General features: G+C 33.5%; 2 protein-coding genes across 3 annotated transcripts; both read left to right on the forward strand.

Annotated features, from left to right (window-relative positions):
* The first annotated feature begins 6,824 nt into the window (after positions 1-6,824).
* On the forward strand, positions 6,825-9,132 carry LOC122312455 (pentatricopeptide repeat-containing protein At2g02980, chloroplastic). Its single transcript, XM_043127064.1, has one exon. It carries the CDS (start codon positions 6,950-6,952, stop codon positions 8,732-8,734), a length of 1,785 nt encoding a protein of 594 aa, XP_042982998.1. The 5' UTR covers positions 6,825-6,949; the 3' UTR covers positions 8,735-9,132.
* A 1,611-nt stretch (positions 9,133-10,743) lies between these two features.
* LOC122312895 (extracellular ribonuclease LE-like) lies at positions 10,744-12,264 on the forward strand. Of its 2 annotated transcripts, XM_043127566.1 has the most exons (5): positions 10,744-10,853; positions 10,890-11,023; positions 11,124-11,279; positions 11,401-11,605; positions 11,747-12,264. In XM_043127566.1, exons 2-5 carry the CDS (start codon positions 10,922-10,924, stop codon positions 11,983-11,985), a joined length of 702 nt encoding a protein of 233 aa, XP_042983500.1. In that variant the 5' UTR covers positions 10,744-10,853; positions 10,890-10,921; the 3' UTR covers positions 11,986-12,264. The 2 variants fall into 2 exon arrangements, with proteins under 2 accessions (XP_042983500.1, XP_042983499.1); XM_043127565.1 differs by lacking the exon at positions 10,744-10,853 and having other exon boundaries at positions 10,860-11,023.
* Positions 12,265-25,410: the final 13,146 nt, after the last annotated feature.

Below are 25,410 nucleotides of genomic sequence, written 5' to 3' on the forward strand. Positions count from 1 at the left end.
GAGTACTATAGTGGATCATTTTTACTAAACTTAGGTTCATAGTGCTCAGATTGTAGTCACCTTGTATGTCGATTATGTACAATATTCTAGGTTTTAGATGTCAGAAGATAAACAAACACACCTACAAATAGTCATAAACATTCATATCTCAAAACATGACCACATTTTGCTATAAATGCCAGCCAACATAGATAGATTATATAGACCATTTATAGTATACTCCAACAACAACTAAGCAACAAGATGATGAAGAAGAGGGGGGGGGGGGGGACCAGCAAAAATAAATAATCCAAAATTGAAAGATAAAATATTGTTGATGGGTTGAGCTGATTAAAGATCTCTATGTGAAGAAGAGGAGAAGGGTAAATTGATGGCCTTGGAAGCCGTGAAGAGCTCTATGAATAAGAGCTCTAAGTTGAGCCAATTGAAGAGCTTTGTATGAAGAAGAGCTCTGCATGAGGACATCGATGTCTAAAGAGAGCTCTGGGACACCTATTGAAGAGTTCGCAGCAAGGCTGCAACTCCTGAGCCGTGACTAAGGTGGCTTGTCAATGGGTACGATTTTTTGAATCTGAGATTTGAACGAGGGGGGCAGCATGAGTGGAGTAAGATTGAAGAAGGAGTGACTGTGTGTGGCCCATGTGGCATGGGTTAGGGTTTTTTAAGTTTTAGATATAAGGGTATAAACATAATTTTAACTTTCTAAACAAGTCAAACGGGTTATAACGGATCAAAATGGGTTGACCCATTATGACGCATTAAGTAATCGTGTCTTAACAAGTCAATCCATGTTGACCCGAACCTGTTAAAACTAAATTCAAACCTGCTACTATCATGTCATGTTTGTGTTGGATTAACGGGTCGTGTCACATATTGACACCTCTATCCCCATGCATGCCACTGGAAATAGATGTGACATGAGTATGCTCACATTCAATATGGCAGCATGGTGTATGAAGGAGCAAGCAGTCGCCCTACCACAAGCACGGCAACTGGTATAGCACACAGGTAACACGTTGACAATGAGTGGGGATCACCTCAGTAGAGGTATATAAACCCATCTCCAAGTTTAGGTATAAGATCTTTACACTCTCAAAGAGTCACTCTCTTCTCCAACTTCATTCTTACTCTCATACTGATTTAGCCATTAGAGATGTCCCACACCACCCTAAGCCTTCGCTCTCAAGTGTCTTGCAAGTCCGTTGGATCATCAAAGGAAATGCCCAAGGTACAAAATACATCCCCAATAAGGAGCTTTCATGTTTTTATGACATTCCTTTTGTCAGTAAATGTTGTTAAATCATGTTAATTGTATGGTCCATAGCTACATACAAGCTGGCGAGGGCATTCTCATCATTCACCTCATGAATTAGCAGCATTTCGAGTTCATGGGTCGACCTCTTTTAATTTAATTGAAGAAATCATCCTTTAAGCCAACCTTTTTTACTTGATTGAAAATATTGGAAATATAAGACCAAAATCATTTGGTTTCATTTTCTAATTATTTTATATTTCACACACTAGATGTTTTATTTTTGGGTGCTTGTAACTAGAATCTTCAATCCATATTTTGGAAGTATTCACATTAAAAACTCACTTTTCATCGAGATAATAATTAGTGATTTTTTAATACCAAACATTGCACAATAGGCCATAACAAAAGAAAGAATCATCCCGACCCACGATGTTGATTCAGGTGTGAAACGATGCTTTTCACGTTCATCCATGCCAATATATAATAAATAAGTGAATAAAAATAAATAAAGAGACATAAAAATTTACATTGTTCGCCATAAAAGCCTAAGTCCACAGGTTGTTTGAGGGTGAAATCCATTATATTAAGTAATTTTACATATCTCTCAATACAATGAAGGAATTTAGGATTTTGAAAGGTTGAAGATGATACCTCTTTTGAGAGAAGATCATTTGGAGTCATTGTGTGGGGTGGAATCCGTACGTACAAAAGTTGTAGAGAGCCTGTTAGATTTGTAGAGATCTCCTTTTTTTATAGAAGTTTATTTCTTTCCTTAGAGTGATTAAGTCCTACTTGCCTATGAAATCATTTCCTTTTAGGAGTCCGAGTCAACTTGTCTTATCCCTTATTGGCTTTATCTCTTGATTAGATTTTTGGTTTTATCTATTCTGTTATTATTAGCGATAGGTTTTCAATAGGCTGGACCCAGTTAACTTTACCCCTAACAGATGCCTATGATTCTTAAGGCCAACTTTCTCAACAATAAGGCCTTGAGGATCTTCAAGACAAACTATGATAGAGATAGTCTATGACACAGTATAGAAAAATAAATTATAAGAACTGGTACCTGGTTTTCTTTTTGTTTGTGCTAAGTAGTGAAGAACTTTGAGCGCGGAGCTCAGCTTAGAGAACTAGGCGTGAGATGTGCTAGACTACGCTAGGTGCAAGTGCAAAGCTCACTTTGGAGAGATAGGAGGGAGATAGACTCGACTGCACTAGGTGGAAGATGACTCAACCGTGTTAGGTACGAGCACGAAGCTCCACTTGGATAAATAAGTGGGAGATGTGCTCAATTGTGTTAGGTGCAAGCACGAAGCTCAGTTTGAAGTTTTTTGTATGAACGTTGCCAAATTGGTTGCATGAGATTGTTTATCGTTAGCAAAGAGTGTATATTTTCATAATTGTTTTTTGCTATTCATTTGTAGTAGTGGATTTTTCGCCCCTTGATATGAGTTGCTATTATGTTTCCATTTTGGTGTTGAAATTTGTTTGCAATAACCCACACTTAAGTGGTCAGGAAGCCCATTGAACTCCTAGGTCCATCTTAGGTAGTTGTCGAGCCCATCGACTCGTTCCCAAGGGAAACCCACGCAAAGCCGTTGTGGTAAGAGTGCAAACACTCGGCATTTGCTAAGGAAGATGTTGTGCTAACGTTGCTCTCAAAGTGTGAGTGTGAGAACACTTAGCTTTAAAGGGCAAGGGTCAACACAGTCAAGGGACTTACGTCGCCCATATTCACCACTAGTCTAGGGACTCGACTTTAGTGGGGTGAAGGTCATGCAATCAAGGGACTTACGAGCCCTTGTCCACTAAAAGTCCAGGGACTTAACCTCAATGGGGTGAGGGTCATGTAGTCAAGCAACTTGCAAGCCTGTGTTCACTACGAGTCTAGGGCCTTGATCTTTATTGGAGCCCATGTTCACCGCTAGTCTGGGGACTCGACTACAGTGGGGCTCATGTTCACCACAAATCTGGGAACTCGACCTCAATGGGGTGACTGTCATGCAATCAAGTGACTTGTGAGCCCTTGTTTACCATGAGTCTAGAGACTCGACCTCAGCGGGGCCCATGTTCACAATGAGTCTGGGACTCAACCTCAATGGGGTGAGGGTCACACAATCAAAGGAATTGAAAGCCCATGTTCACTAGAGTCTAGGGACTTGTCTTTAGTAAAGGAGATGCTCAACCACACTGTTGTGGCTGGAGATAGAGCTCGATCATCCTTAGAGGTTTTCACCAAAAACCAAATATGTTAGTGTAACACAACTTACAAGTTTGAGATCTACAAATTGAGTCATTTCGCTTGAGTGTGGTAAAGGCCTAGGGGGCACAGGAGGTCATCGGGTAGCCATGCTTTGGCGATAATAAGGATTTGAGGTGCCCGCAATACTGAGTGGTCTACTTTGATGCATAAAGAGTAAGATGTCTAAGTGGTGCTCAAGTAGGACTTTGTGGCCGGTATTTCGTGCCACATGGGCGACTTCTAGGGGAGTATGTTCACTGGGATCCCATGGAACCTCGAGAAGTTTTGCGGGGGAAACATCTAAAAACCAAATTTGTTAGCAAAAAAATGAAATTCATATAGCAAGTTTGGGGAGAGAAAAATTAAAGCAATTTAGCCGCTACTTCCAATTTTTCCAAAGTGAGATTGTCTGTGTGGCTGAATGATTTTGATATTTTCTTTTTTCTTTTGTTACATATCCTCTAAGATTTGTTTTGTGAGTCGAGACTCCTGATGATCAACGAGCTATCTGAAGAGGACGAATCTTTCTTAGAAGTTTGTGGGGATCCAAATAGCTGGATCAGAAGGTGCGTCGCAACTCAACCTCATGGGCGATGCAACTTCATTGTAAGGTTGAAAAGTTTTCATTTGAGATTATTATGCTACTCCAGAATGTTGGTGAGTCTACTCAAATTGCACATGGGTGGTTGAACACCCTTGGGGAAGCTAGGAAGCTTGGGCAAGCAAGGAAGCTTGTCTGCCATGTTGATGTCTGCTCGCGGGCGTTAGAACACCCATAGGCAGGCAAGGAAGCTTGGCCACCATGTATGTGGTCGAGGAGTCGTGACCAAGGAGGGAGGCAAGGAGCTCCTGCATGAGGGGATGCATGGTGCATTTTTACGTGCATGGGGGGATGCATGGCGCCTGCCGCACGTGTGTAGGGCAACACTACTCAGGATAAGGTAGGGAAGAGATTGCCCGCCATGTGTGGTCGTTGGGTGCATATTGATGTGCACCCTTGAGCCCTTGCATGTGTTGCCCAAGGTGGCAAAGAACACCACTCAAGGAGAGGAACACCAATCAAGGCAAGGAATATGACTCGATCTCAGTGGCGAGAGACACCAGACAGTGGTGTGGACAACACTCGGTCTCGATGGCGATGAACACCACTTGGTGACATGGAACGACTCTCAATCTTAGTGGAGATGAACACCACACAGGCTCTTCTTAGGGTTGGGGATACCACATCAATGGCAAAAACTATCGACGGCGTGAATGGTGGTCATTGGTTGCCTCTTTGGCTCACAGTCAACTGGTGAAGTGCCCACCATCCATGCATTGATCTCTTGCATGCGATGTGCACAGTGTTCGCCGCCTCCATGGTTAGAGACCATTATGGGGGTGACAAAAAACACCTACAGTCCACCTGGTGGTCGCTGACACCTTCCCCAGGCTCACAGCTGACCACCACGAGCCTCCCAGGTGCACCCACCTCCAACGTAGTGCACAGCCTCCATGGGCGAAGACCAATGGGGTGGGGATAGAGAACGCTGGCAATCAACGTAGTTTCCAACAGAGAGTAGGCCAGGAAATTCCCGAGTGCACGTAAATGTGCCCTTGTAACATGCGGCACTCTACATGCCATGCATAGGATATGTCTTGGGTGCACTGTGCACCTGCGTGCATAGGGTTCCCATAAGATATGTCTTGAACACACTATACACTTATGTGCACAATGTTTCTACCCACATCCCATTGCGTCAATGTGCATGACACTATACATGCCATTCATAGTTGGTACTTGTGTAAATTGCACTGTGCAATTAAGTGTATAGTGCACTTGGGGCAATGGACTTTTCTTTATGAGTGTATGTCTTATACACAATGCACACAAGTGCACAATATTCTTAACCGTATGGGCAGAGAACTCCCTCTCCCAATTCTTCTTTCCTTTTTTTTTTTAACCCAAAATAATAAAATAAAAATAATGATAGATAAAAATGCGAGGGAATCTTATTTATTTATTTGAAGATGACTACAAAGGTTAGGAAATCCTCATTCTTCCACTTCCAATTTAGAAAATAAACCGGATCCCACAAACAGCACCAACTGGTAATATCAAAAATTGTACAACAGGCCAAAACAAAGAAAAGAGACATCCGAGTCCACAATGATGATTCGGGCGTCGATATGGTGCTTTTCGAATAAGAAAATAAAAATAAATAAAGAGAGGTATAGAGATTTATGTGGTTCGCATAAAAGCCTACGTCCACACGTTATTTAAGGATAAAATCCATTATAATAGTTGATTTTTACATATCTCTCAATACAATAGAGGAATTTAGAGTTTTGAGAGGTTGAAGATGATACCTTCCTTGAGACAATATCCTTTGGAATCATTGTGCGGAATAGAGTCCATGCATACAGAAGTTATAGAGAGCTTGTCAGAATTTATGAGATCTCCTTCTTTTGTAGAGGTTTATTTCATTCCTTGGAGTGATTGAGCTCCACTTGGCTTATGAAGCCCTTTCTTTTTAAGAGTTTAAGTCAACTTGCATCATCCCTTATTGGTTTTAACTCTGGGCTAGATTTTTTTTGTTTATCTCTTCCCTTTTTATTAGCAATAGATTTTCAATGTGCTAGACACACTCAACTTTATCCATAACATGATTAAACAACCATTCATCTACAAATAATTCATAACTACTTAATAAAGTAATATTTTTCTAAAATTTAATCGTATCAAATTAGGAAAGTGATGCACATGCAACTTTTTTCACAACTATATTTTAAATGAGAGATGTTTTTGTAAAATAACTTATAAAAATAATACATTTTTACAAAAATTCTCTCAATTAAAAACATGGTTATATAAAGGGTTGTATGTATAATATTACTCATCAAATTAAAGCAAAAGTAAATAAAATTTGGAAAAATACTGTTATTTAATTAATTTCTTTTTAAAAATCTTTAGTATCGATTTCGATGTTCTTTGAATATCAAATGAATTAATTTTCAATATATCTATAAAGAAGTAATACAATCACAAAAAAAAAAAAAAAAATCTTATAAAAATAAACACACAAACTTACATAATTTTATATAATACGTTAGATTTACTTTACAATAAAAATAATTTTATAATCTAATTATCATATCAACTAACGTTAATTTGTAAGTTTATTTTTATGAAATTGTTTTAGAGATAAAATATATATGTGTGTTTATATACGAATGTGTATATGACATCTATATAGAATAATTCTTCTCATCAGCCGCTATTTCTTATCCATACCTCACATCCTATGAAAAATATCTACACACCCTATGATAAATACTATCACATCTTATAAAAAGTTATAAATGTGGAGTGTGTGATATGAATAGTGACTAATTTATAGAATTTCTCATTTGTATATTTCTTAATTTTATAACACACGTACAACCGGACCCGAGCACACAGTAGAGCTCAAATGGCAGCAGCTAACGTGCTCCAAGTAAGCCCATTGTGTTCTCCAAAACCCAATTCAAGCTCTCCTCTCTCTCTCGTACCCCAATTCGCCTCTCTCAGAGAGCTCAAGCAAATCCAAGCCTTTGCCATCAAAACCCACCTCCAGAATGACTTCACTGTCCTCACCAAGCTTATCGGTTTGTGTACACTCAATCCCAGTGGCCCGGCCATGGACCACGCACGCAACCTGTTCGACCAAATTTCCCAACCTGACATTGTCGTCTTCAACACCTTGGCCCGTGGCTACTCCCGCTCCGATACGCCGCTTCGAGCGATTGTGCTCTTTTCTGATATTCTTTGCTCTGGCATCGCCCCCGATGACTACACCTTCCCGTCCCTCCTCAAGGCATGTGCAAGCTCTAAGGCTTTGCAAGAAGGCAAACAATTGCATTCCCTTGCTATCAAACTTGGGCTGAACAGTAATATATATGTATGTCCTACACTAATAAACATGTATACCGAGTGTGGAGATGTGGATGCTGCCCGTCGTGTCTTTGACAAGATAACTGAGCCTTGTGTTGTTACTTTTAATGCAATAATCACTGGTTATGCTCGAAGTACTCAGCCCAATGAGGCATTGTCATTGTTCCGAGAATTGCAAGCGAGGAATCTCCAGCCTACTGATGTAACTATGCTTAGTGTTCTTTCATCATGTGCCTTGTTAGGAGCATTTGACTTGGGGAGGTGGATACATGAGTATGTTAGGAAGAATGGTTTTGATAAATATGTAAAGGTGAACACTGCACTAATAGATATGTATGCGAAGTGTGGAAGCCTGGATGAGGCAGCTTCTGTGTTTGAGAACATGCCTGTAAGAGACACGCAGGCTTGGTCAGCAATGATTATGGCGTATGCCACTCATGGTCATGGTTCCAAAGCCATAACAATGTTTGAGGAAATGATTAAGGCTAGAGTGCGACCTGACGAGATTACATTTTTGGGTCTTTTATACGCTTGCAGCCACACTGGCTTAGTAGAGGAAGGCTGTTGGTATTTCTACAGCATGAGTGACAAGTATGGGATACTTCCTGGGATCAAGCACTATGGATGTATGGTGGATTTGCTAGGTCGAGCTGGGCGCTTAGATGAGGCTTATAACTTCATAGATGGATTATCAATCAAGCCAACTCCCATACTTTGGCGGACTTTGTTATCTTCTTGTAGCAGCCACGGCAATGTAGAATTGGCGAAGCAGGTGTTTGGACGGATTTCTGAATTAGATGACTCTCATGGTGGAGACTATGTGATCTTATCAAACTTGTGCGCTAGGGCTGGTAGATGGGAAGATGTGAATAATTTGAGGAAAATGATGAAAGATAAAGGAGTGGTGAAGGTACCTGGGTGTAGCTCAGTGGAGGTGAACAATGTAGTGCATGAATTCTTCTCTGGTGAGGGGGTGCAACCTGTTTCTAAAGACTTGCACCAGGCACTCGACGAGTTAGTCAAGGAATTAAAGTTGGTTGGGTACAGCCCTGATACTTCTTTAGTCTTCCATGCAGACATGGAAGAAGAAGACAAAGAAATTCCTCTGAGATATCATAGTGAGAAATTGGCTATTACTTTTGGGCTCCTAAACACTCCTCCTGGCACAACAATTCGGGTGGTGAAGAACCTAAAGGTCTGTGGAGATTGCCACTCAGCTGCTAAATTTATAACATTAATTTTTGATAGGCAGATAATTCTTAGAGATGTCCAACGATTCCATCATTTCAAAGATGGGAATTGCTCTTGTGGGGATTACTGGTAGTTAAATTTGTTGAGCCAAAAATCATGTTTCACATAACAGATAGTTGTACTGGACATTGTCGCAGCATTCTCTTCAATTCCAATCGCATCTAGCATATTCTTTTATTATGACTGACGCTCAGTGATGTTCATGATGTGAGAGCTGGGAAGAGCAAAAAGGATTGGCTCCATGGTCAGGCTTGTAAATGGATTGTGATCTTCATTGGTGTTTTTCAACAGCCAATGTGTAAAAGTTTGGCATCAATGATCTTGCTATGTAGTATCCCCCAATGACATTACCTCGGTTTTGGTTGATATATGATGCATAAATATGCATTTCGATATCAGCTTGTAAAGATATAATCATATAATCACTACACCATTGAAGACTTGGTTAATTGCATGTGGATTTACTCGCAATACTAGAATGGAACTACAAAATCTGAGGCATTTCTCCGTGTCTTTGCACGTAGCTGCTCAGTTGTACAGGCTTCTTTTTGGAGAATCATGGTCCACTTCTTTTGAACCGTATTTTTTCCTTCAAGTGCTTGAGCATCAAGGGTTTGTTCAGTTACCATGATTGGAAAGTCCTTAGTTATTTCGTACCTTTCATACCTTTTGCTGAATAGAAATTGAACCAGATTCTACATGATCAAACCTATACATTTCTGGATTAGTTCCAATACTGTGTCGTTTCTTTATTCTTTGTTCTTTTTAAATCAATGCAAGTTTGGTCTTTGTAAAAGTTTGGTCTTAGAAAGCCTTCAATTGATAGGCATATGACCGTTTGAAACAGTGATATACAAGGAAAATATCAAAGTGTAAAAGAGGATGATTTGCACTTTTAAGGAGCTCTGCTGTCATGGGTTGCCATATGTGGTCCTGTTTTTTTTTTTTTTTAAGTAAGGAGCTCTGCTGTCATAGGTTGCCATTTGTGTGTGGCAGACCCACTGTCGGACACACAGCCATTGTTGGGAGAATTCAATGCTTTGACAGAATCGTGGTCTCCATGATTTCTGGGTTAACACCTTTATCCCGGCCTAATCTATGGGTTGGAGACCATTTTAGCAACAGAAGTATCCCTTCTGTATCACAAGAAATGCCAAAAGTCACTTGCAGAGTGTCAACTTTGCTTATATTCAAACTATCCCACATAAGGAAGCACATTTTCATGCTGAACTGCATGCTTACATGCAGGAGGGTGAACACCAGAGGGAGGGTTAGCTGAAACGGAACCACCTCCTATGCTCATGTCATCAATGCTTACAGAGAAAATGTCATGAAAAGAGCATGAGAGAAGAAATACCCAAGAGGCTTTGTGACCGGATGAAGTACTCATGATCATTAGCAATATTTAATAAATCTGGTTGGTAATAATACTTATTATATATATATATATATAAATGTGTGTGTGTGTATAAACAAGTAGAACAGTTTGCACGTACGGCAATATTCGTTGCTATTTGCACATTGAAAATGAGCTGGGGATTAAATTAAAGAGGAATGCTACACATCATCCCACACCACACATTTTATATATTAAAATATTATTTTTTATTTTTTATTTTATTTTATTCTTATTAAATTAATTAAATTATTCTATCTATCATCTACACACTACATATTTATTATAGAAAAAATGAAAAAAAAAATTAAAATAAGTGTGGTGTGTGAAGTGTGAGGATGACAAGAAGATTTTTCCTTAAATTAATTTGTTGGGTAATATTTAATCCGATTATTTCAAATGGTTGCTTGTATATGTGCAAAATGGATCTATCAAGAACATGCTGGCGTCAAGAATACAAAAAAAGAAAAGAAAAATATTCTTGCCTTTCAAACCGAACTCTCAACGACTGTATGGGACAAGAACAGCTTGACAAAATCAATAGAAAACATCCATCAAATCAGGAAGAAGACTTAGACGAGAGATTTTAGGCATAAATTTCAAGCGAACGATTTTATATGTAATAATATTAAAACTAATTCAATGAGTCATACGGATTCGCACGAATATTTTCTATCCAGAGTCCACAATTATTCATATTTGTTTATAAATAATATCCATCTACACCCGGCCAACACTCTCACTCCTTATATATTCAGAAGAAATACCACAGAGCTAGCAAAGAGGGAAACAAAATAGAGAGAGAGAGAGAGAGAGAGAGAGAGAGAGAGAGAGAGAGAGAGAGAGAGAGGCAGGAATCAAGAGATGAAATCCTACTGTTCTTTCTTTGTTCAGCTTCTAATACTAGAATGCTTGGCAATTGCATGTGGATCACAGGCCTACAACTTCTTCTACTTTATACAGCAGGTGAGTGGCACTGTTTCTCATTGTATATAGAGTTCATCTTCACACACACACATATTTAAATACATTGGAGCTCAATCTTTCATCCACTATTCTAATGCAGTGGCCAGGATCAGCCTGCCACACCACAGAAAGGTGTTGCTACCCAACAACAGGAAAACCTGCGGCAGAGTTCAGCATCTCTGGGTTTCGGCCATACTATAACAGTAGTCAATACGAGATCTACTGCGCTTCTAACGACGCTTTTAATCCATCGAAGGTAAGAAAACAAGTTTCTTGGCCTTTGATCTGATTAATCTAAATTAATTACCATATTACAACAACAAAAATGTTGATACAGTTTTCAAGTTTGAAGTTAATTGTTTATGACGGTACTGCAGCTCTCAGACCTCATCCCTAAACTGCATGTAAACTGGCCATCATTAGCGTGCCCAAGTAGCGACAGTACAGGCTTGTGGTCACATGAATGGACTAAATATGGAACCTGCTCAATGTCTAGATATGACCCAACTCAACATTCATACTTCCAAGAAACTCTTGTTCTCAAAGGCCGAGCAAACATCCTCCGAATCCTCGAAAATGCTGGTATTAATTTCTCATATATATATATATATATACACTAATATCTTTTCACCGAACCAGAATTGGTCGATCGGTTCTCATTCAAATCTTGAAAATTGTTTCTAACTTTCGATGTGAATGGATTTGGTTTCTTTTTGGGAACAGGAATTCGACCAAATGGGAAGTTTTACAGCTTAGCTGCCATAAAGAGTGCTATAAAGAGGACAATCGGGCATGAGCCTTGGATAAAATGTAATAAGGATGCATCGGGGAAGAGCCAACTTTACGAGGTTTATCTCTGTGTCGGCCGTTATCAAGTTTCCTTCGAGGAATGTCCAGCGGCAGCGCTATCCAAAATCGGTAATTCCGGCTGTTCCTCCGCAGTAAAGTTCCCGGCCTTCTAAACTGCAATGAAGGGACCGTTCTCCTACGCTGATCTGTCGATGCTATCCGGCTCAAAATAATTGATTAAAACCCATATATCATAAGACTGCGAGTTTATGTTATAAGATTGTGATTTACTTTTCAGTTTCTGCTTAAATAATCGTGGGTGGCTTGCCTACCTGCTCATAATAGACAACACGATTCCAAATCTCTTCATTTTCTTTTGGGGGAGAAGGAAGATCATATTGAACATCTTCTTAATACTTAATACACACAAATTTGGAGTTTGAGATCTATAATAGTTACGTTTCTTCATTGCTTTTACAGTGATTTTTTATGGCACATATCATTGCTTATATTTTTATTGGAGATTGTATTCGATCCGGATGGAGTTGGCATGAATATTCCTGAGATTTTCTTGCTTGCTTGATTAATGGAACTTAATATTTTATTGAATATGGCTGATAGTAAAAGTGTTTAATTTCATTTTATCTTATTATTATAATTTTTTTAAATTTTTATACAAAATATAATAAATAATTCAATTTTTTTAAATTTTAAAATAATAATATTAAAAAATAATATTTTAATAATATTATATTCAATTTTCGACCCATATCGTCCAAATCAATATTCTGATGGATGCTCTCAAAATGCCAATCGACCAGCCCACATGTTGAGAGTTTGGGTGTATATAGAAGTCACTTGCGCTGATCTATTCTTACTCGCTGGCACATATTACAGAGAACACATCACTGGCATTGAGAAATTATCCTGACCTTTCAACTTCCCGCAATAAATGAGTAAAACAAATTATGGGGATATTTTTATACCAAGAAAAATGTTTTGAAGGAAAGAAAAATTATACCCAGTGTAGAGAGAGCATACTTTATAAAATATTTACATAATATAATTTAATTTAAAAAATAAATTTTAAAATTTAAATAAATTTTACAAATATATACGCTCTACATACCGATTTAAAAATAATATAACTCTAAAAAAAAATGGTATAACCTCGATTCCTTTACCCAATTAACAAATCTAGATAAGGATCATTCAAATTCTTAGTTTATTCATAACAAAAGCCAAAGAACATAAAGAAAAACTTGCAATCATAACCTCTTAAGTAGTATTTTTGAAATATGGTCGCTTAATTGGTAATTAATTCTCTCGATTGATCCGTTATCATTAGTGCAAGTTGCACCTTTTTTCTTCATTTTTTTTAAATTTTTTTAAACATCTTTAATCATTAAAAAAAATTACGTACAACTTATTCACTTCTTTTAACTATTAACTTTTGGATTGAAATGAAAACGAAACTTTGCAAATTCAACTCAAGACGTTTCCTTTGATCTGCACCGACAGATCTAAGCAGCAGGTAGCATAATTAAAAATTCGAAAGCTGGATTTTTAATATATATTTGTTGTAATCAGTTAATTAGGGAGATGATAGAGCAATTCGAAACCTAAAAACTGGTGTGTAATATATAATTCTTTTGTTTTGGACAATGGTAATATATTACAATAAAACCCATAATATTATATAAGATGAATGCAAGATATTTAAGACACATGATGCATGCATTCGGCGTAATTTAAGGACGAAGAAATTTCAAACCTTATCTCATGAATGATCATCAAGCAAGTTGTTCGTCAAATATTGTGGCAAATATATATTATATATTTGCTTTTTAATATGATTTCTACTACATATAGTTATTTTTACATATTTTTTAAATATTTTACTGATATAATTAATTAAAGCAATTATTTTATATTTAAAAAAAAAAGTAGTGCAGTCAATCATATTAATAAAATATATAAAAAATCTATAAAAATAATTACATATAAAATTTTTATTTTAATATATATATAATACGATTAACTACTGTAATTAGTTACAAAAAGATCTTATAAAAGTATATTTACATGACACGTCTGGTATAGTTTAATATGATATATACGTTATATTTAATTTATAATAAAATTATTATATTAAATTATGTTAATTTGTGAATTTATTTTTATAAAATTTGTTTATAATTAAAGTATTTATCTTATATAATAACGTGTATGGTGCGAAAAAATAAAAATACAAAAAATAGCGTATGTCTGTGTGTATCAAGATGGATGAGGGTTGGTAATGATAGGTGGATATAGGTACTACTGTTGCGTGCAAGTCTGACTTATGCGGCCATCCATGTGGGTCACTGCCGCTTAATTTGGACGGTGATTTGATTGGCATGCACGTAGAAGCCTCGATAAGCATCATATAAGTTATTTTAAAAAAGTGAACTCTATTTTAAAAAATAAATAAAAATAATAATAATTTTTTATTAGTAAAATTTATTTTTTTTATAAATAATTTATATAAGATTTATCTATTTAAAACTTGTATTTAATATTGTTCTTTTACTTATTGATTAAAGAAATGACTATTAATGTATTAATATTTTTTATTTTTTAAAAAATGCTTAAAGTTGTTAAAAAATATGAAAAATAAATAAATAATAAAATAATACTCTTATATTAATATTATGATGTTGAATTGTTGCTTTCAATTATAAGCATTTTTTCTTCACATGATTTGAAAAAGATTTTCCATATGAATTTCAATTATATACACCCCCATGAAGGTAGGCCATTAGTTGCATGCATGATGTGGAACGATGAAACTACATATAACGACAAGATTATGGTCTGACAATTCGACCAATTAAGTTCATTGTCTTCTTCTTTCATTGGAGGACATGTTTGGGGAACGAATCAGCTCCATAATTCCAACCATCTATAGAAGTAGACAAATTACGAAAGCAGAAAAGTCACGTATTCAGTAAATGCATGCATCCAATCATGTTAATGTTAAACCCTTAAACGTGGTACTCGGATGTTACAAATATCTAATTCTAGAAACATTTATAGAATTTTTTGTTCCAATTCTAGTTTGATAACTAAAATTTAAAAACAAAGAAAGTGCATAAATAACTTGTTTAACCTACAAAAATATTTCCAAATGAGATTAACCTGATAAAAGTTATGTCTTGGGGCCCAACCACCTCTCTACACTTTTCTGTCTATACATATTCATGTTTTTATTTCTCTACAAACCTATTCATTTATTCAAAAATGATGTGTGTAGTCACTTTTATATATTCTTTATACATTTTATTAATATGATTAGTCAAAATAATTATTTTATATTAAATAAAAGTGACGCAGTTAATCACATTAATAGAGTTTATAAAGTGTACGTAAAAATGACTATATAATGAGATACATAATTTTTAAAATTTGTCATAATTTAATTCTCAAATATCATTTAAACATAAAACACTTTTCAATTTCTCAAATTTTTCCCTAATCATTATCTAAACATAAAAATTAATACAATTTTTATAAATTTCAAAATAAAACATAAAAATCAATACAATTTTTATAAACTTTAAAACAAAAATAAAATCTTTTTATCTGATTCTCTTATTTATCAAACTCTAAAAAAATATCTTTACTCAAATTATTTATATAATTATGAGACTGTCCAAATTCATTTTCTGCCCATGTTTTGCCCCTATTTACTTTTTTTTGGCCGCAGAATTATCAGCGACAGCCTAATAATTATGAGTACCCACCAGCCAGCAGCCTAGCACTGCTGCAAATTAATAATTATTTTGGTATTTTCTCACCTTTGCGTATGGATCAATTATTGTGAGTTAATTATTAATAATCATTAATTCCAAAGGCCGGCAATAACTCCTCCAAATAAAATAATCATGCCTCTCGTACAAATTTAATTCCACGTCATTAGATTATCTCTAATTCTACACTAACTTATAAATTATGAGAACAAGACAACAATAAGTCATACTATAAATCTAGACTTTATACTTACAATATATATATATATATATATATATCAATTGTTATAGCAATTGAGAAATGCTACTATATTGATGATATATGATTTATTAAAAAAATTTAAAATATATATATAAATATAAAATATAAAATAGGTACGTAGCAATACTTTGTTCCATTTACGACTTTGTGTTGGCCTCGAACGGGACAACTTAAATAGGGGTAGGCGGCTTCTGCCTAAAAGAAAAAGTGTCATTTTTCTTTTTCTTTTTTAAAAAAGGCCAAAAAAAGACCAAAGTAAAATTAAAGCAAGAAAGAATATGATTAGTGGATTAGCTCCCTTCCTTTGGCATTGTTAAAAAAAACACGTAGAAATTAGAAAATTTATTAGGATAATTATTTAAAATAATTTTTTTTAAATAAGTATCAGAGATTTATGTTTAGTTAAATATTTAATTATAATAATAAATATATAAAAGCCCTTTTTTTTAAAGATTTTGCGTTAGGCCCCATTTAGGATAGAGCAGGCCGAAAAAATTGAAGAGGACTTTCCCCTTTTTTTTAAGCCCAGCCCAAGAAATCCTTAAAGAGAAAGAAATCATAAACATTAAACAGTTCCTTGGTGTAGAGTTGTTGTAGCCTTTCTTTTCTTGGTTCGAAGGTACTGGCCCATGTTTTAAATGTAGAAAACAAATTGCATATGCAATGCTTAGTTAATGCTATTGGACAAGAGTCCAAGAAAAAGCCCAATCATATCCCACAATAAAAATAAGAGTAATGTTATATATAGTCCTTAAATGAAGATTGCAATACAAGTCTAGGCAATTTTGTCTTTAAAATTTTTAAAAATTATAAAAATATCCCTCATAAAATGATGTCTGTTCTTATTTAATAAAGGGTCTGCGCATACAGTATTTAAGTGAAGACTGTAAATAGAATTTCTCTAAAAATAAAATAAATAACAAAGAATTAGCAAGAGAAAATAAATTTAGTTACTTAATTGCTATTCAAACACCAACTATTATTGAAACAGTGTTTATGATTTTGATCTTTTTAATTAGTCGACTTTCTTCGATACCACTCCTTATAGACCTGATCTTTTCAAAGGGAGAACATTATTTTATTTTATTCTTCACTTTTATAGGAAGATATTTGAGGATTCGGGCTCATTTGGTTCTATAGATAACATGACATAATATGACATGAAAAATCTATTAGTGATGTAATTTGTGAATAATAGTGAAATAGTTTGAGTTAATATTTTTATAGGATTTTGAAAAATGAAAGAGAAAAAATTGAATAAAAAATTATCAAGTTAAAATAGGGTTATAATATTATTTTTTAATATTATTTTTATTTTGAGATTTAAAAAAGTTAAATTATTTTTTATGCATTATTTGAAAGTTTAGAAAAATTATAATGATTTGTTAATGCTTAGATGAAAATTTTGAAAACTTAAAATTAAAAATATTTATATTTAAATGTTAAGATAAGATGAAATATGCTTAAATAATTTCAAACATTTGTGAAACCAAACCAGTCCTCAATTTTGTCACTATCCAACCTCCACAAGCTGCGACCATGCACCAAACTAGTGGCGGACCCACGTTATCCTCATCCCCCCCCCCAAAAAAAACTTTGTGAAAATATAAATTATTGATCTCTCCTATATTTTATACATAATTTTACAAATATAGAAAATGACCTCCTAAAAAATTTTATAATTTCCATTTAATCTTTAAAATTTTAATATACCTAGAAATATCTCTTTCCAATTTTTTTATAGTCGCAAATTTTTGTTTAATTTTTATATATTATCTATTTTTAAGGATGTGGCTTATCCAAAATTAAAATTAAAATTATGTTTATGAGAAATTATAAACTTATTAATATGGATCCCAAAATTTGTTGTTATACAATATTAAGTTTCTTAATATGGAATCTAAAATGAAAATACAATAAAGATTATTTAAGATCGATGATCTATAAGAAAAATAGTTTGTAGTTATATTTTTATGATTTTTCAATCTCTTTTTAATTTACATCAGATAAATGATATTTGCAGTCCTAAGATGTGTCTGTCCCACCCATTTCCTTTGGAAAAAATAAATAAATATAGGACCTACAAGAAAAAAATTATTTTTTAATAATAAACTTTATTTTTTTTTAAAAAAACAATAGAGTGCTAGAACTTACATATCCTAAAATTATATCTAATATTGTTCTTTATATAAAGGACAATACTAGAGATCCCACTGGAGAATCCCATTCACTTGTCCTGCTGCATATATTTTTTTTTTAAAAAATTTTTTTACAGAAAGATTAAGAAAATTATATTTAATTATATTGTAAATTTTATTCATTTTTTCAAATACATTTAAAAGTGTTAAAAAAATGATATGAAAAAAATAACACTTTTAAATATTTTTTTCAAATCATTTTTTTAACACTTTTTAATATTTTGAAAAAATGAATAAAATTTACAATATAATTAAACAAAAATTTCTTAATTTTTCTGTAAAAAAAATTTAAAAAAAAAACAAAAAAAAATGTGAGTAGGACAAATGAACGGAACCCCTATTATTTTCCTTATATAAATATGTCATACAGTAAAACAAAAAATTGACTCCCTCAACACAAACCCCACGCATCCCCTCAACGTTCGCATTGCATTGACCACGTCCCCATCACTAAACTATAAGCACGTGATGAGCCATACGTGTCGTCTCCAAAGGGCATAGATCTCGCACACCATCCGTCATTCCATTCAAAACCGCCATGTGCCTCAACCCAACTACTTTTCCTCCCTGTCGCTTAGCCAATGAACCACCCATGCACAGCCCCTACCCATCGTCGATGCTTATGGGCACACACACCAAGAATATTAGAGTAAACGGCCATCACGTATTGACGACTAAAACTTTCTAAAGTTTCCACCTACAACCATCTTTTCCTCCAAACACAACCAGCATGCGCATTAGATGTAGGTTATTCATTAATGTTCTTTTTTAAATTTTATGTTCTTTTTGTGCATGTAGATACTTGAAAACTCGATCTATACAGGACTTTTTGAGGTGTTTAGCTTCCTCCCTACTTTGCCGAGAAGTAGTTTTTGTCTACCTACCATATCTGAGAATGCTATATTGGACGTAGGACCGGAGACTTTCAACTACCGTTTAGGCACACGAGTCAGTCAGTATTCTATATATTATGGGATCTCTCACGATAGATCATTTAAAGCAATCCCTTATTAGTAATGAGATTATCTTGCACATAAAAAATAAAATAAAAAAGAAGTTGATGCCTTATTTCTTTTGAATTAAGTTTCATTGATTTCATCAAATTACCAACCATAGATGCACGTACACCACCACCACCACCACCAACGATTCAACGACACCACCGTCCTGTTGTCTAGCGGATCGATCGACATCAACAAACCTAATAATAACAAAAATCTCCACTCGTTTAATTTGTTTGGATCATGATTATCAGCGCCCCTCGGAGGAGCTTTAGGCCCTTAGCAATGCAATCGTACGTACGTGGGCCAGTGTATGTCCATGACAGCTAGCTCTAGCTAGCTTTGGTTGTCTCATGTCTCAAGTCGATCGTACCCATGGACCGCACTCACGTGTATGCACCATGCATGCAGGGTACGACTACCTACGTACCGACTTTTGTTGCACGATTTACATGATTTTTTCAAGGATATCAATAATAATAATGGGGCTGGGTCCCTTCTATATATATATATATATATACGTAACGAGTTTTGTTATATATAAACATAGTTACGTACTAATCTGTATATTAATATTAATTTATTTATATTTAAAATTTAAATTAATATTATTTTTAATAAAATTTATTTTTTGATCAATCAAATCACATTAATATACAAATTAGTACATAATTATATCTGTAACTATATTTTTCTATATCCAACGCCCATTCTTTGAGCAATATTACCGTATAGGATTAAGATATTTTAGAGCAATACTACGTTACAACCTTTTAATCTCTACACATTATTTTTTTTATTTTTTTAATATTTTTTAAGTTTATTCTTTTTAAACTAATTAAATCTTTGTATTCAGTATCCATATCTTAAATATTTATATAAAAAAAATTTTAAAAATGTAATGTGTAGAGGTTGTGTGAATAGTAAAAAGCCGGTTGTGTACTATTTTTCTTTTAAATTTGATGAAAACTGCCAACCAGCCAAAATGGTCGAAATAAAATATGTAAGGTAATTTTAATATTTGTACGTCATTTAGGTTTCATTAAAATGGTTTAAAAGGCAATATTGACTTTTTCGCTCATATTACATAGCAACATAAAGCCATCTTAATTAATTAATTTATATTACAAGAAAAAACATTTAAAGGACTCCGGTCAATTTTTGTTCGCCAATTAACGTTGGATACACTCATTTTTCTTCTGGATACAGACAAAGAAGTTTATGAACAAAAATTCAATTACTCACGAGTACAATCCTAAATATTAATAGTTAGATCGACAGCCTCCGGAGGCCTTTGTGATATATTATTTACAATGAAAATAATTATTTACGACAAAAATAAATTTATTTTAATAAAAAATAATCATTTTCGCATGAAATAATTGACCATAAATAAGTAAAATTTTTGTTTGTGGATCAGCTCGATAAATTTAATAGAAAAGTGATTTGGAAGCAGTACTAAATGAGGTTTAAACTATTTTACTTTTTATTTTTATATCCAATATATATAAAATATAATTAATTATTCTTTCTAAAATACGGCACCCGTCAATTTTATTTGCCAATTCACAAGTCAGCTTTTAGTAAACAAAAGATTTTGTAGGCATATTGAAAAGAATGATGTTGAAATGTGTTTTCATGTAAAATGAATAGAGAAAATCTTCGGCTAAAAATGATTTTATAATCGAGATCATGTATTTAATTTGTATTAGCGTTTATATATGAAAGTGGGTATATAGGCAGATTGAAAAAGTTCTTTGAATAAAATTTTTATAAGAGGTGTTTTTCGAAGTTTTATAAAAATAGTACTGATTAAAAATTCAGACAAGCAAAGTTAATGGATATTTACGGCAAGAAAAATGACTTTTTACATTACTTAAATTCATTGAAAAAAATATAAAGCGCGTCGTAATTATTTGTTAATGATGCGTTTTATGTTTTTTTTTAACTAATTTAGATGACGTAAAAAATTATTTTTCTTATAGTGAACGATATCGATGTCGAATTAACATGAAGTACCATGACTTGATGCCACTACTACTCAATTATAAACGGACAATCATGACCAATAAAACTAATAGATAGTGCAGCACAAGAAAAAAGTTGACATCTACAAAGAGCACAAGTACTTGAGTCAAAAGCAGCGTCAATATGAAACTCAATTGCAAGTAATAATTATGCGTTTAGCAACATGAATGGACCATAACTACTGCCACTCTTCTCTGTTTGTATATCATGTTAAACTTCAAAGATGTGTTTTCCTCAAAACTTAAGCTCATGAAAATAGGTAAACTTAATTATTTATATTTATATATTATATTAGATTCAATTAATACTCCCATCATGTGTGAGCCTGGCCTGTGCAAAATATCCGTTGGGCCGCACAACCCGCACAACCCGATGGGGTTGAACCCGCTAAAGTCGGATAGAGGAAATATCGATTTCGACAACCCTCCAATCCGACCAATATTGGACGATACCAACTTAGAGTCTATTGCAGTGATTCGATGAAATATAATTCTACTGTCTCATTCTTTTTCTTTGAGTCGAATAAGAAGTTAGGGCTTTTAACAAAATCGGATCGCGTTGAGTAATTTGGGGAAGCGGCAGAAGCTTACCCATGGCAATAGAGGTCACCATAGGGAAGACGAGGCACGTGATTACTGTTCCAGGCGGTCAGACCAATGTCAGAGATGGTGACAAAAATCCATGGCTGATCTGGGTGGCGTGGTGAAACTGCCGTCAATCTCCGATTCTCCATGGCCAAGTAACAAAGGGAGAGAGAGAGAGTGATGAGAGAGAGAGAATAGAGAAAGACATCGGAAAGAGTGGGCACGGCGTCGAGGAGAAGAAGAACCTCACGGTGAGACGAAGCGGTTAGGGGTTGACGACATAGAGGGGCTGGCGACATCGATGGGCTTCACCAACCTGTCAAGGGACTGAAATTGGAACGAGGAGACGAGGAGAAACGCTGCTAATCTTCTCTTTTCTTTTCTTTTTCCTTGGGTTTTTTCTCATCATCTGAGATGTGTGCTTTTTCTCTGGATCATGTAGTGATGGTGAAACAAATGAAGAGCTCTTGTAATGGTTTTTATTTGAAAATGGCTTCTACAGACGGGCAGACGAGGAGACTCTGCAAAGCTGCTGTTGCTTTTTTGGCAAAGGTCGGGTCAAACGGTTCGACCCGATTTTGTTTTATTCGGATCAGATCGATTCTATCCTATTTGTTGTGCTATGGTGTTCGGGTCGGGTCGGTCTCAAACCCGGTTTGTGTTGGTCGGGTTGCAGGCCTGGTGAGCCATACTTATTTTTAATAAATGAGCAAAATATGTGAGATATTTAATTAAATGAGGTAGAATGTGAAATTAAGGTATAAATTCAAGAACTCTTCTCTAATACAATGTGAAATCATTACTTATCCCAAAAGTTTAAATTAATGGAAAGATGTAGGTTTAATTATTTGTATTATATTATATTTTTAATATTCTTTTTAACGTATGAGTCACACTTCCCATCAACGATTGAGCTCAATATATGAAATATTTCATTAAATATGATAGAGTATAGAGTTAATGTTCGAACTTAGCATTTGATCTATTCTGATACCATATGAAATCACTATTTATTCTAAAAATTTAAATTGATGTAAAAAAATGGGTTTAATTATTTGAATTATATTATATTTTTAACACATCCTTTTTGCCACATGCATGTTCGGCTTGCGTCAATTCTTATCTACTACACTAGGGGTTGTTCAGATTCAAAAAAAAGCCTCTCAATCTATTTTATTTTATTTAATTATTATCTATAATTTTTTAAAAATTTATACATAAAATATAATAAATATTTTTATTTTTTTAAAATTTTAAAATAAAAATAATATTATGATAATATTTTATTTAACTTTTATATTTAATTCTATATCCATTATTCTCAAAAGTCAACGTATAACACATGTAGACACAAATTAAGATCATCTTTGATCGATCCAACGTTGTATGTACGTAGTAATTAATTCTAACAGAAACTCGATCTCCTTCGTACAAATCACCAATGAATTAAGGAGGCCGGCTATATGGAGGTAATTGCGACTAAATTACATAGATACGGCTAGCTAGGCTATACATAATAGGAATTAATTAATCTAGGATAGAGATATAGCTTAGAATCTACAAAAATATACCTCGATCTTATAAATTCATGATAATTATGTTGAGGCCGTATATATATTAATTTATTAACAGGTTATAATAATTAGTGACTAGTCTGTAATTAATATATATATATATATATTAATTAGTGACTAGTCTGTAATTAATATATATATATATATATTAATTAGTGACTAGTCTGTAATTAATATATATATATTAATTAGTGACTAGTCTGTAAAATAAATTAAAATAAGTTAAAATGCGTCATATAAACTCGCGTGTAAAATTCAAGGGGAGGGTAAAATTCACACTTTTAGACGTAAATCGTATAAATTAGACCGCTTGAGTTTAAAGATATATTCGCAAAAATCTAAGAATAAAATGGCATCAAAATCTAAGAATAGAGTATAGCATAAATGATAAATAATTTATATAAATCTTAAATAAATAAGTCTCATATAAATTTTTATAAAAAAATAGATTTCATCTAAAAAATTGTTAAAAAATTTATTTTTTATTAATAAAATTAACTTTTTTTATAAAAAAGAATTATATAAAATTTATAATTAACATTACTTAACTATATAAAAAAAAATTGTGAATCTCGTATGTAAAAAGGTGTTAAGTTGAAAAATATTGTGAATCTTATATATAAAAAAAAATTTAAATTTAGATAAATTTAATGATTTGAGAGTTATTTATTTAATTATTAGACTCTATTTAAAATTAAATTAAACTTAATTAATTTTAATGCATTTCAACAATCAAATCGACCTAAGAATACAAGTACGGCATCAAGAAGTTGAAGAATTGAAGGTGAAACAAGAATTCAAGGAACAAGAACTACATGTGCGTAACTGTAGTTTTTAGCGTTCCTGTCGTCGTGGTTGTCGTGCGATTAGATGTCTTTGTCCCCATGCATTAAGGTCATCCCAAATGAGAGTTACGTTTCGGCCGCAAACAACGGACTGTGGGTGGAGGGATCTTTGGCGGATCCAGCTGTCTCTTTAACATTCTGCCCTTTTTCCCGATTAATATTTTTAGATTGTCAAAGTATTAGTAATCTTTTTTAAAAAAATAAAGTTTAATATTATAAAATTAATTTTTTTATATAAATTTTATATTTATTTATTTTTAAGAAAAATAATACACGATATTTACATACTTATAATTACAAATATCATTTTTCTTTACCGCCATTCAATCTCAAACCACCGCATTTTTTCAAAAATTAAAAAATAAAAACATAAAAATAGAGACAGCACAAACCTTGATAATCTACTATTGCTCTTAGGGGCTTCTTTGAACGCTTGAATATTTTTAAATTTGTTCATAATTTTTTTTTTCTAAAACATCAATCTATCCTATTATAATATAATTTTTTCTAAATTCTAAAATAAAAATTATATTTAAATAATCTTTCAATTTTATAATATTTTATAATACACCGTGTTGCTCTGATTAATCCCCACCTGTCTCTTTGGCCGGTAATTGGGTATATTACTATATTCCCACGTCATTGACTTTTAACGTCCTCCTGACGGCGTTCAACAAGTTGTTTTCTTTGGGTCGTTATTTTTAATTTATTAATTTATTGTTATATTTTTTTATTAAATATTTAAATTATAAAATTACTTAAAATAAATTATTCAAATGTAACTGAGAATGCTAAAATTCAGATGAATATATTTTTATTAAAAAAAATACTATATATCATACATCCAATTTATCTAAGATTTAGAATAACCTAGTCATGATAATGAATTAACCTGTTCATAAAAAAACTAATAAGAGTAACCAACAACCGGAAAAACCCTCCCCAATAAAATTTAATTCCTATATATATTAAAAAAGAGAAATAATATTTACAGTTGTGGGTATACAAGCAAGGTATAATCGTTTTGAAAAAAATAAATTAATATAGGATCTACATAAAAAAAAAAATTAACTTTTTAATCGTGGACTTTATTTTTTTTAAAATGATTGTGCGGTATTTATAATTTCATGATTATACGTAACATTACTTTAAAAAAAAAAAAAAAAAAAAAAAAAGGAGGAAGAAGAAGAAAGAAAGGGTCAAAAGACTCCGAACGTTCTTCCTAGGTGACTCTACCAGCCAACCGCAGCGATCCGCGTTACAGCCGTCCGCACACGTTGCTGTTGGCTTTTCAACAGTCAAAAACATAGTATTC

The sequence above is a fragment of the Carya illinoinensis genome, chromosome 6 (assembly GCF_018687715.1).
Source record: "Carya illinoinensis cultivar Pawnee chromosome 6, C.illinoinensisPawnee_v1, whole genome shotgun sequence".
In the NCBI taxonomy this organism is placed as follows: domain Eukaryota; kingdom Viridiplantae; phylum Streptophyta; class Magnoliopsida; order Fagales; family Juglandaceae; genus Carya; species Carya illinoinensis.

Excerpts from the sequence above, each read along its gene's own strand:
- LOC122312455 (XM_043127064.1), top strand. The coding sequence starts at position 6,950 with ATGGCAGCAGCTAACGTGCTCCAAGTAAGCCCATTGTGTTCTCCAAAA.
- LOC122312895 (XM_043127566.1), top strand. The coding sequence starts at position 10,922 with ATGAAATCCTACTGTTCTTTCTTTGTTCAGCTTCTAATACTAGAATGC. Across the intron at positions 11,280-11,400 it reads ACGCTTTTAATCCATCGAAG|CTCTCAGACCTCATCCCTAA; the intron begins GTAAGAAAACAA and ends ACGGTACTGCAG. Across the intron at positions 11,606-11,746 it reads CCGAATCCTCGAAAATGCTG|GAATTCGACCAAATGGGAAG; the intron begins GTATTAATTTCT and ends TTTTGGGAACAG.